At 38.0% G+C, this 12,885-nt stretch overlaps 1 protein-coding gene across 3 annotated transcripts in view; it reads right to left on the reverse strand.

Annotated features, from left to right (window-relative positions):
• cenpf (centromere protein F) overlaps window positions 1-12,885 on the reverse strand; it is a 30,755-nt gene that overhangs the window by 1,717 nt on the left and 16,153 nt on the right. For 2 of the 3 annotated variants that reach the window (XM_044140511.1, XM_044140520.1), the window contains exons 25-36: window positions 12,724-12,820; window positions 11,188-11,423; window positions 11,006-11,114; window positions 10,117-10,322; window positions 8,920-9,138; window positions 8,621-8,764; window positions 7,718-7,907; window positions 7,517-7,614; window positions 7,068-7,109; window positions 4,519-5,415; window positions 1,170-1,299; window positions 95-787 (exon numbers count right to left, since the gene is read on the reverse strand). In XM_044140511.1, coding sequence (XP_043996446.1) covers window positions 95-787; window positions 1,170-1,299; window positions 4,519-5,415; window positions 7,068-7,109; window positions 7,517-7,614; window positions 7,718-7,907; window positions 8,621-8,764; window positions 8,920-9,138; window positions 10,117-10,322; window positions 11,006-11,114; window positions 11,188-11,423; window positions 12,724-12,820 — 3,061 coding nt within the window. The remainder of the gene's footprint in view (window positions 1-94; window positions 788-1,169; window positions 1,300-4,518; window positions 5,416-7,067; window positions 7,110-7,516; window positions 7,615-7,717; window positions 7,908-8,620; window positions 8,765-8,919; window positions 9,139-10,116; window positions 10,323-11,005; window positions 11,115-11,187; window positions 11,424-12,723; window positions 12,821-12,885) is intronic. The other variant, XM_044140526.1, reaches the window with a different exon arrangement.

Consider the following 12,885-nt stretch of genomic DNA (forward strand, 5'->3'; position numbering starts at 1 on the left):
AATTAAATGAAATATAAAAACATGGATCTTTGCTGCATCCTGTGTAATGATCTACTGGTTTTCTCCCAGTAATCCACCAGATCCCCTCACTGACCTTTCTGCACCAGGTCAGGCAGGCCCTCTGGTCTGAACTCTTCGTCATCCTGTCCTCCTCTTCCTCTGGGCGTTGCGGTGTTGGCTTTCAGTTTCTTCGTCAGGTTGTGGAGAGCCTCCTGGGCGCTGTCTCTGTCACTGATTTCCTTATGACTCCGTTTTCCCGGAGACCATCCCTGCGGAGAGCTCGGCGTTGTCGTGGGAACCAGATTCTCTGTGTTTTCACTCATTTTTTCTTCCTGGTGTTTGGAGGAGGACTTCCTCGCTGAGCGCCGGCGGGTTTCAGGAGGGAGCTTGGCTTCATTCACAGGCTGGCTGGCAGTGAGCTGCTCCAGTCGGGTCTTCAGCGCGTCATTACTCTCCTCCAGCTTGTGGACTTTGACCATCAGGCTGCAGTATTTCTCCATGCTCTCATCGGCCTCGGTGCTTTTCTCCTCCAGAAGCGTGTTAACCTCATCCAGCTCCTTCCTAAACTTCTCCAGCTCCCTTTCCTTCTCTGCTCTCACTCCCTCCAGAGCAGCCGCTCGCTCCTTCACCTCTTCCTCCTTTTGCCTCAATTCTTGTCGTCTTTCCTCAGCCTCTGTTGTTTTTTTCTCCAGGGCGGTTTTCAGTTCTTGCACTTCTTTCTTCCTGACCTCTGCCTGCGCCCTCAGTTGGGTCGCTTCAGCCTGAAACTCCTCACTGCTTCTTCCTTCTTCCGAAACACAAGATGGCGACATTTGCACATAATGCATGAGACAGGTTTACATTAACTTCATTTTTAGCTGCTTTTTATTAAATTAGGGTTTCATTTACTGCAAAATGCTAAGCTTGTACAGATTGAGATGCTAAATGTGTATTTCAGTTCATTTTGATGTTGTGGCTTACAGCTAATGAAAACACAAAATTCAGTTTTAGATTCACTGGAAAAATACTAAATCTTACCAAGTATTTTTTGTCCAGTTTCTAGCGCAAATATCTCAGAACACTTGAAATAAGACAAAACTAACTTGCAACAAAAGTTTTAATCAAGAAATATGAGTTTGTTTTAAGTCAATAATTCTTTAATAAATACTAGTTATAATTTGTAATAATACCTGAGCTGTTTAGGATGTTCTGCTTCTCCTGCTCCAGCTGTTTGCAGGTGTTCATCCAAAGGTTCATTTTGCTCACAGCAGAGTCTCTCTCTTTAGTAAGACAAGCTAAACTGGATGTTAATTCAGAAACCTGGATAGAGGAATACAGAGAAGAGAATATTGCATATGAAGCACCATGTCGAGGTTTTTATTAGCATGTTATAGCAGAGTTTCTGTAGTTTTCACCAACTCACATTCAAGACTTTTTAAGGTCTTTATGAATAGAATTTAAGACCCATGGAAGAACTTCGTCCCTCGAATTGGCGATAAATTTGTACTTATTCTTAATAGACGAAGCGAGCAGTGGTGTGTAGGCGTCGCCTTGTTGAAATTCCGATTTCTTAACTAGAACGCTGATATCCCAGGTCTGAACAATAAATCAATAATACGTGATCAACATACGTTAGAATATTTAATCAGATCCTGAACTCCGATCCAGGATCGCAGAGCATTCTGGGAAATTAAGGCAAAAGAAAGACTAGCCGCTCAACCTCTCACTCACTATTTGATTACCTAGCAACTCAGTCGTTCTGTAGTTACCTAGCAACAACCTGTGGAGTAACTGGCATAACAGAAGTTTAATGGTTCTCCACAATGCGTTATGACTGCTTAAAAATAAACAAAATAAAAACTGTGGACAAAACAATAGGGTGACCAGACGTCCCCGATTTCCGGGGACAGTCCCCGTTTTAGATGGCCTGTCCCCGGCTGAAGCCGTCCCCGGAAAAGTCCCCGATGTTAGCGTTTTATAAATGAGAAATAAAAAAGCTTCCTATAGATTGTTACGATAGCCGGAGACTCCTGGGAGTAGAAAGCGAGTGAGCGTGTTGCGCGCAACAACAGCAGTTACTTTAGTTGCTCGCGCTACTGTTAACGTTACAGAGAAGAAGAGCAGCAGAGCCAACGACCAATAAAAATCAAGAAGAGCAGCGCGCGCTGCCAGAAAGGACAAGCTGGAAGAGAAGAGCTCGAGTTTTGACCAGCTGACCTGATACGGTATGTGTGAATCAACGTGTTTTGTTGATTTGCCAACATAAAGATTTGGTTCACGGTAAAATAAAACTAAGCTTTTCTTAAACGCAAGACAAGAGCACAACGAACAGCAACGGAATTAGCCAGAATGAGAGAAAAATAGTGACAGGATGATTAAAATAAACTCATTGTAAAGAAAGATGTTTTGGAGTTAACTGGTGATCAGTGGTTATTTTCAAAGCTAGATATGAGTTTGGGCATATTAAAGTTTCCCACAAAAAAATGGAGTCACTCAGTGACAGAAAAACTGAGCATGAGCTGAAACTGATGAGGATGGAGAGATTTTATTTAATTTATTTATTTGTTTTGCTAAATATGGCATTTTTAACATTTCATCAGCTGATGAAAAAGATTCATATTTATACTAAGATTTTAGTAGGAAGAATCCAGCTCCTCATCTCAAAATAACCAAATTCCAAACCAAAGAAAGCAAATCCAATTTTATTTCTTAAATTGTAAATTTTAGGTTGTCATCTGTACATTCTAATGTTTTTGGGGGAGATTGAGATTAAATTATGTCTTTGTTTTAGAATACTGGCAGACTGATAAAAGATGAGACAGGATAGAACTGAATGAATGAGGAAAACAGAAAAACTGACCAAGCTGGAGAGAAATATGAAATATAAACATATTATTATTTAATTGCGTCTCATATGTTGTATTTTAAGTGTTTCTTATCACCTGTGGTCTTTCTCAGTTTTTCACATAATCTTTTCTGCTCTTATTATATCCAGACCTCTATGATCATGTGACTCTTCAGACCCAGGAGGGTTTGCAGAACCAGAGATGAGCTCATGTTGGTGGACTTCCTGACTCATCTCAAACACACACAGTGTCCTTACATATCAACTACATAGCTGTACTCACACACACCTCATGTATTTATGGACAGTTATGTGTCCATTCATGCACAACATTAACAGGTGGACAAAGTTTTTGGTATCTTCTGTTAATGACTGAAAAACCCACAGTGGCACTGAAACAACCTGAAACTGACAAAAGTAATAAATTAAAATTTACTGAAAATTAACCAATAAAAATCAGACATTGTTTTTAACTGAGGTTCAACAGAATAAGAAAATGTCAGACCAAGATGGCTACAGTTGTACAGATTATTCTGAAACTTAAGGTCCATAGAACTGGAGCCGATTTCTGGCTGTGACTGCAGGAAGAAAATTTACAAATGCAAGAGAATTATGATGTGAATGGTTACTAAAAGTGCAGAAAGTAAAGGTGAACTCCAAGGTCAAGGTGGACTTGATGTGAAAATAACCAAGGAGGAAATCAAATCATAAAAACATGAGGCTGAATTTACCAGACAGGTTCTGAGAGAAATGAGACAAAAGGTGCTTCACAGACACTAACATGCTAATAAGTTTTAGCAATTTAAAATCACTGTCTGACTTTCATCAATTTGTCAGTAAACAATTTTTTATTACTTTTGTCAGTTTCAAGTTACTTCTGTTACCACTGTGGGCTTTTTGTTCATTAACAGAGATACCAACTATGTTATTCATGCCTGGTCACTTACAAACACAATTTCCACCCATATTTCCAGTTTTAATTTTCTATTGTTGCTATTACTTTTATTATTAATAATAGTAATATTACCACTGTGTGGAGAAACACGTTCCTGATTTTATGTTTGATTTTTAATGTTTAAATGTTAGTAAATATGTAAACTTATCTGTCCCAGTTTTTTCATTTTAGTTTAATAAATTTGCTTCTTCTTTATCGCCGAGTGAGAAATGTCCCCAGATTTAATCTTAGAAATCTGGTCACCTTACAAAACAAGAAAGGTTATGTAACCAGTTTGAAAGTATTTCAGAGACTTAAAACAAACAAACAAACAAAACAAATTATTATTGATATTGACTCAAACGCTGATGTGTTTATCAGCCATATTGTCCTGGCCTAACTCTGACATCAAACGAGATCCAAGTTCCCAGGTAACTGGATCACAGGAAGTTGTGCGAGTGCAACTCAAAATTTTCCCATATGAAAAAGTTTCTCAAGACAAAAACATACATAGAAAATATTATTATTTAATCTAATATTTTCTATGTTGTTTTGACAGGATTGAACAATCCTGTCAAAACAAAAAGACCTGTGATTAACATATCGAAGGAAACTTGCTTTAAAAAAATGAAGGTAAATTAAGGTATTTTGAGGCATTCATTTTACACAAGTTTAGGACTTTTAAAGATGTATAAATACAGGCCATTTTCTGTCCCTCTGGACCAGATGGGACTTGTTTTGGCCTGATGTTCCAGCATACCTGCTCACTGAGTTGGGTCAGGGATCGTTTGTGTGTCTCCACTTCTTCTTCCATGAAGGCGACTGTTTTCTGGAGAACCTCATGTTCCTGTGTGAGCCTCTCTTTCTCCTCTGTTGCCTGCTGCTTCTCTTCTTCCAGCAGAGAAAGAGCTGAAGACAGGTTGTTCTTCTCCTCTTCCATCATCAACAGTGAGGACTGTAACTCCTCAGTTTCAGCCTCTGACCTCAGCTTTTCCTGCTCCAACGAGGAGACGGTTTGTTGGAGGTTCTGTTTCTCCGTTTCTACCAACGAGATCTTGGACTGAAGCTTTACTCTCTCTTCATCTAACTCTGTTTTCTCCTGATCTGCCTTTGCTTTCTCTTGGTTCACAGACACCAGAGCAGACTGAAGGTCGCCTCTCTCCTTTTCTAGCTGTTCATTTCTTTCCTCTAATTGTTTCTTCTCTGCTACGATTGATGAGATGGATTCTGCCTTATTCTCTTTGTCCTTCTCCAAAGCGAGGATTTCTTCCTCTTTAGCTTGAGCAAGTGTTTTAAGATCCTTTATTTCTTCTCCTAAAGACTCAATAGTTGTCCTAAGGTCGTTGTTTTCCCTTTCCGACTCCGTCAGCTGGCCCTGAAGGTCTCCGACTCGCACACTTTGTCTCTCCACTTCCTCTCTCGTCCATTTCTCCAGCTCCTGTAGTCTTTGTCTCTGTCTGTCTTCTTCTTCTCTTCTGTCCACCTCTGCTTTCTCCAAACCCTGTTCCAGTTTGTCCTTGGCTGCCTTCAGCTTCTCTATCTCTTCATTTTTTATGTCCAGTTCTCTCTCTAAATGAGCTTTCTCAGATCTCAGAGTGTCCAGAGCGGCGGACAACTCAGTCAGTTTCTCATTCAGCTCTTTCTTCTCTTCTTCCACCTAAAATATTAAACAGAGTGGAAAAACAACCAGGAGAAACGTTCACATTGTACAGAAGTGTCTTAAATATTCTTTACAAGAAATCCCGACTGTATCATCGCCATCATATAATTCTATAAGCCTTGAAAATCAGATATTTTATGAAAACATTTTAGTTTCTTTTTTTACATATTTGTTGAAACTGTCACCATGTCATGATATTATAGAATATTATAGATAATCTGTGGGGAAAAAAATAAAAAATTAAAAAGAGCTCCATTGTCTTCTCCCAGTGCAATCTAACCAGAGCCAGGAGGAGGGTCTTAGCGCTGTCAATCATCCTCCATGTGGCGCTGCTACCACAGCCTGTCAAGTTGATTTATCTGGCAATAGAACAAGTTCTTTTTCATGAAAGCTCAGGCTAGTTAGCATGGTCACCGGTGATGCCGTTTAATTCATAAAATACTTTATTGATTCCAAAGGGAAACTAAATGTAACTCATTTAATCCAAATTTTTCAGAGTTATTGTAGTTGGTCATTTCTAAAACAGCTTTCAGTTGTTTCTCCACCATTAGCAAATTTAGCACCAGATATACGAGATGATTGACAGCACTGAGACCAGACTGCAGGTTCTGATTGGTTGTTTCTGGTCAATACCAGATATTTTTCATCTGTCTCATAAATTGTCACGACATGGTGAAAGTTTTAACAAATATGTAAAAAAAACATTTATTTTTTATAAAAGTGACGTACTGCAGCTTTACGTTTTGTCTCTTTGGGATCAGAGCCTCCAGAAACGAGTGAAGCGTCCCAAAATGTAGGAGTGGTTTTAATAAAACGGCCTTCTCCTTGGTCACAACAAATCATGGGAACATTTGGCCACACAGAAAAAATACAAACTCTTACCAAACTATTTTAGTTTAGTTTCTAGAGCAAATATCTTAGTGACCTTGAAATAAGACAAAACTAACTTACAAGTAACTTCTTAGTAAGCTCTTGCTTTAAGTAAATAAATTTAAGTATTGATGAAAAAGTACATGTTCCACTGGCAGATTATTTAATTTATAACAAGACATTTCTCCAGTCAATTTAAAGATAATTTATCTGCCATTAGAAGAAGAACTTTTTCATCAAAACTAAGAAATTACTTAAAACAAGCATCTGTAGCTCGCCGGAAAGTTACTGTTAATTTAGTTTTGTCTTATTTCAAGTTTACTAAGATATTTGCACTAGAAATTAGAACAAAAACACTTTTGATTTGTATTTTTGCAGTGCAAATGAGATTATAACATGTTCCAGTTAAAATAGGCTGTAAAATAAGTTTATTTGTACTCAGTAATGATGAAATGGTTTTATGAACTGCTGGTTTGTAGTTTGGTTTGAATGGTTTTAATGAGATCTGAGTAATAAATCATCAGACATGGATGTAATTCATTCTAATCCTGGCCTTTCTTCATTTAACAATTTCCTAAATCAAACTTTATTACATAAATTTTCATCCAGGTGAAAGTTAGCTTCTTTTTTTTAATCTAACTTGGAGCCATGGATTTCTCCTTTTAGAGAGATAATGAAATGTACCGGTTCTGTTTCTGTGTAAACAAACAGTAAAAACAACAGCAGCCGTGATTCAACATTAGAGGGAAAAACCAAAAGCGTTGGAGTGTTTCTGTTACCTGACTCCTCTCCTCTTCCAGCTCAGCTTTTGCTGCTTCAGCCTGAGAGACAATAAAGTTCAGCTTTTTAACAACATCCACATTCTGTCACCTTTCAACCTCAAACTGAAATTATTATCACTTGATGCGACAAACCATCACAAAAAGGGTGGAAAATAAACACATGGAAGGGAAATAATTTAATATTATTAAATAAAAATCTGAAAAGTGTGGATTAGTGATTAGTTTATCAGATGCATGTTGATACTTAAATATTGACTAAATCTAATGAACACAAAAAGAAAAAAAAGAAAACTATGCATCCTTTTCTGTTAGCTCTGCCTTATATCTCATAAACTCCAGATAAAACACAGTGAAGTTTGTGATTTTTTATGGCCAAACATAAACAAATGAATAAATATTCAACATAACCAGCTTTCAAGGCACTTCATATTCGCCGTCTTACGCACCTGCAGCACGGCCTCCTCTAGATTTTGCTCAAATTCGTCTTTCTCTCGCTCCAGCGCATCGATGCGATCCTGCAGCGAGTCGGACTTTCTCTGAGCAGCTGCAGACACACAAAGACAACATTCAGACCAAAAACTCACAAATAAAACCAGCAGCTGGTCTTTTTTTCTTTTTTTTTTTTTTGTGAACACACTAATCGGTACCTTTGAGCAGCTCTCCCATGTTCTTCTTCTTCCTCTCGTCTGACTCGATGCGGACCTGCAGCTTCTCGATTCCCGTCCTCATCTGCCGGACTTCGTCCTGAGTGGAGTTCAGCCGAGACGCGATTTCTCCTTTCTCCAGCAGCGACGACTCTAGAGACTGGGAGAGGCGACACACTTCTCCCTCTAGAGCCTGAACAACAAACAAATCAGTAAGTTTGGACACTTTTCCCACAGTAAAGTTCAAGCAATTTTAAGGTATGTTTTAAACTTTTCCAGCACATTTTGGAGATAAAAACTATTCAAATAAATGTAAAAAAAATACAGTTTCAATTCATTGTTATGTAATATTATTAATTACTGTTATTAATGTCTTAATATATTCAACAAAAAGGATAAGGTAATTTAAAATATGCCACAATTTTATGTTTTGAAATGTCTCTCACACCTCTTATACAAAAACTAACTCACAAAAAAAATCCCAAATTTCAATAATGCTGGTTAACATATAAAATACAAGCTAACATTTATTTTAATTTACACAGATCAATAAGAACATCTTATCACAAACTATCTTTTTTTTTGCATTTGTCAAATAGAAATAATTTTGGTAATTCTAACTGACCTAAAATAAGGTAAGTTAGTCTGATTTAACTCCAGACAGTGAGAAAAAAAAATTGTTTTTTCATTAGATACGTGAAAATATCTGGCTTCACATGTAAATAACGCACTGCATGTTTAAGATTTTAATCAAACATTACATTGAACTTTATTCAATATAATGTAGCATTTTGAATATCAAGCATTTCAAGGATTTTAAACAGAAATCAAACACTTGAAAACACCTGCAAAGGCATGAATGTCAGATTTCCTCCCCACTGACTGAAAGGTTTGCCCTGAACTCACCTGGATTTTGCCGGCCATGGACTCGGTGTTTTGGTTGGTAGACGTGTGATCATCTTCCATCTCATGGAGGTGGTTGAGCAGCCCCTCCTTCTCCCTGTTATGTTTAGAAATGGCCTCTTCCAGAACCACAACCTGCTGCAAAAACTTGGCAAAAAAGGAGACAGAAACCAGATATAACAACTAAAAATTCAAACAGTTCATTGAATTTTTTTAATTAAATAAACGTCGCTATTTAATCGCGATTTTAACATGAATCTTTAGAGAAATTTACCCCATGGATCCTAAAATGTGTTCAGTACCTGCTCCCTCTCTGCCTTCACTCTCTCCATGCTGCTTTGCAGACTTTGGTTCTCCTTCCTTCCGACCCGGATGTCTTCCTCCAGGATGGAGATTAAATTTCTGGTTTCCAGGTTTGTCTTCTCCAAACCGTGAACTTTGTCTCTCCACTGACCTAAAGACTGACTCAACTCATCTCGGTCTTCAGAGCACGACACGAGTTCAGCTCTCAGCTGGGTTGTCTGGAGAAAAACAAACACTGGGAAGGATTAACCGCAGGAAACCTGATCAGGACGCTCACAGTTCAAGAAGGGCTGAAACGATTAATCGGACTAAATGTGATTAATCGATTGGTGAAATAATCGCCAACTAATTTAGTAATCGATTAATTGTTAACTGGATTACAGACTTTAAAAAAAAAAGTTCTTCTTTTGTAAATGTGATTCATCCAGAACTCAAGTGGCATTTATAGCTTCACCTGGTTCTTATTCTGTAAAAACAAACTCTCATATTAAACACCTTTTGCTTTCCAATAATTAATTCTTTAATCAAATTAATAACCTTCAGGTTTCCCCCAGACTGGATTGATGTTAAGTCAACCTGCAGATGCTTCATTTGCTGCAAATTATCAACATTCACTAAAGGAATGCCATGTTGTTGCATTTCAGGCAGTAAAATGTTTATTTTCTTATTTAAAAAAAGGATTGAATTATTTGTATCTTTTAATATTGTATTAAAAAAAGACATAAAAATTTTGCAGGATCTGCTAATTTTTGTCCTGTTACTGGATCGGCAGGATAAATAATTTCTAAAATAATAATTATTAAATATCCTGATACCAGCCAACCTGCTGCTAATAATTAGCAACACAAGGCTCCATCATCAGTGATGCTCCTGGAATCGATGGGTGTTTCCAGCTGACACATGGATTAAAATGAAAATTATAAATAGATGGATGAGAGCATGGATGGCGAATAAATGGACAACTAGAAAAGTTATGGAAAAGTAAATGATCACAGAGAAATGAAAAGCAGATGGATAATGAGAAAATATGAACGATGGACTAATGGATGATAAAATCAGAAGGAAATCTGGAGACAAGAAGATTTTTCATTAGATTTTTTTGTCTGTGGTTGTCCAGACCTGGAAGGACCTAAACACCAGACTACTGAAACATCTGTTGATGCAGACAGGTGCATTTATTTAAATCGGCCGCTGACCTCCGTAAGGAGAGTTTCTATCTGTTGTTCCCGTCCTGAACAAGTCTTCCTCTGGGTCTCCAGCTCCTCCTTAAGCCTGGAGGTTTCTGCTTGCATGCTCTCCAGTTCAGACTCCATTCCCAGGATGTGCTGCTCCAGGTTAGCTTTTTCAGAGCGGACCCTCTTCAACTCACTCTCCTGCTGAAGGAACTTCTCATCCCAGCCGCCTGCAGAACCAGAACAAACATCTCCTCAATGCCACGAACGCATCGTCTAAGCTGCTTCCTTGAACAGGTTAGGACAGGCCTACAAAACATTTTCATTACATTTTTCACATATAATCATCCTTAGGTAGTGAAATTATAGTCTGGTCAATTATTTTCAGAAAGAGCCGTTTTAGGGCTTCTGTCACTTTAAGTCCAAATATGCTGGCCACGCCCCCACAGCAACATTTTACTCTCCTGCATGAAAATGGCTGCAAACAGACACATGATAATACAACCATAGATGTTTGAAAAGCAGAAGTGGGGCCTTCTGCTCAAACAACAGAAATTCAGCAAACGGTTTCTGGATGGTAAAGTCGACAACAAAACTCTCGTCTTTCCCAGCAGCCATTGTACTGAGCATACAGTGATAAAACCAGCTGACCAAACGTGCTGGAGCTCAGCTTGGGTTGCTAGGTAACGAGACCGGGCTCGGTTGGGGTTGCTAGGCAACAGCTCAATGCCTGTCTAATGAGACTTATTGCGAGGTTTTTGAAAACGGCTAATTTCCCAGAAACCAACAATCATTAACTTACTGCTGGGAAAAAAAAAAAAAAACAGCTGGGTGTGAAAAAAAAATGTGAATTTTGCATAATAGGTTCCCTTTTAATATTTTTTAAAGATTGCTAGAAAGACAAAACAAAAACCTTTGGCCATCTCAAGTCCTTCCAACATCTCCATGAAGTCAGTGAGTTGACATCTGGACGTTTCCAGCTGCAGACTAAGTGACTCCCTCTCCTCCAGCAGCTGGGTCACCTGAACAGCAGACCAGACATGAGCTTCACCTCCGTCCCAATCCAGCTTAAATTAAATCATCTCTTCCTCCTACCTGATCAGAAAGACTCTTCTTCTCCTCCAAAGCGGTGCTCAGCTGCTTCTCTACAGCCTGAACTTTCTCCTCCAACCTCTGAACTTGGACTTCCAGCTCTGAGGTCAGCTCTGCTCTCAGCTGCAGCTCAGAGGTCAGCAGGTCAAACTCCGACTGCAGCGTCTTCAGTTCGTTCTGCTGCTTTGAGATCGTTTCTGTATCGACGCTGACGTCGTTCACCGGCCGAGACTCGTCTCCTGATGGACACACGTGGATGTTAGTAAGAGTTCAAGTTCATTTAGACTGAAATCAGACAGCTAAACATTGGTTTTCAAGCCTTTGACTAGGCCAATCTAACCCAGTTATCATTGTCCATGTCAGAGAATTTTGCTTTTAATTTATTTTACTTTTAAATGTGACCAACACTTTATGGGGCCTTAAAATCAGAATTTGATTTAGGGGCCCTCTTCTTCCTGTTCAGATCATCAGCACCACCAACAGCGTTTTAATTCAGATTCAGTGAAATCTGAATTAAATATTCATGAAAAAGAACTCCTTCCTCTGGCAGATTATTTCACTCATAACATGGGAAAAATGTCTTGCAATAAGTGAAATAATCTGTCAGTGGAATAAGTAGTTTTTTAGTCAGTTTTGAGGAATTAGTGACTCAAGCTCATATTTCTCTCTGAAAAGTTACTTGTAAGTTAGTTTTGTCTTATTTCAAGTGTACTAAGATATTTATAGTGGAAACTGGGCTGAAAATATTTGGTAAGATTTTGTACTTTTGTAGGGTAGCTACGGTAACACAACAAACAAATAAATAAGCAAAGATTTATTCTTTGCACTTTTACTAAGTAAACTTCTTAAATCTTAAAATTAAATGTAAAACAATTTAAGGCTTGTAATTCATTTATGCTGAAACCATTAAGTCAGATTTAAAAATAGTGTCATTCTCAGTAAATAAATGTTTTTAGTCGGGTTAAAATGTTAGCAATACATGTAGCTGCTTAGTTTGCTTATGCTTTGGGCCGGCTCTGAATATGACCAGCAGTACACTGTGAGTGAAGATCCACTGCCTGGTTCCTTAATTAGGATTTAACTGAATTTTTAACTATTTTTGAGTGTGTTTGCTTCTTTAAGACCATATTTGTGTCTACATATTGTCAACAATGTCTTCTAATAATATAATTATCTGAACTCTGCTGGACTGAACAAGTTTCCCGAGTGAAACTTTGCATCTTCCTGCTGCCATTTGTTCACTAATCTTTTCTAAATCTCTCAAGCTTTTATAGAACATCTATATTTGTATTCAGATTTTTGCAAAAAGTACTCAAAGAGACATGCACATTCCTCTAGTCTGGAGTATTTTTTTTTAACTACTTTCCCCTTCTTGTACACTTTTTATCCTCCATTTTGTTTTTTGTATCCGTCTTTGTGTGCGTCACTTTGCTGCTGTTGCACAGACATTTTGGGACAATAAAGGACATTTCTATTCTATTCCACTGGTGAGCATTTAAAAGAAAAGAAAATACAATGTTATGACCTCTAATCACTCACCGGAGAATTTCATGCCTCTTTTCTCATGTTGGGAGGAAGAAGCATCACAGTTCTCATTTTCAAGATCTCCATTACTGCTGCAGTTTTCCTCAGAGACCTTTAAAAAAAAACATAGAATTAAAGACTCACAGGTATGAAAAGGTTTAGAAATATTTCTTATCC

The sequence above is a fragment of the Gambusia affinis genome, linkage group LG02 (genome assembly GCF_019740435.1).
Source record: "Gambusia affinis linkage group LG02, SWU_Gaff_1.0, whole genome shotgun sequence".
NCBI lineage: Eukaryota > Metazoa > Chordata > Actinopteri > Cyprinodontiformes > Poeciliidae > Gambusia > Gambusia affinis.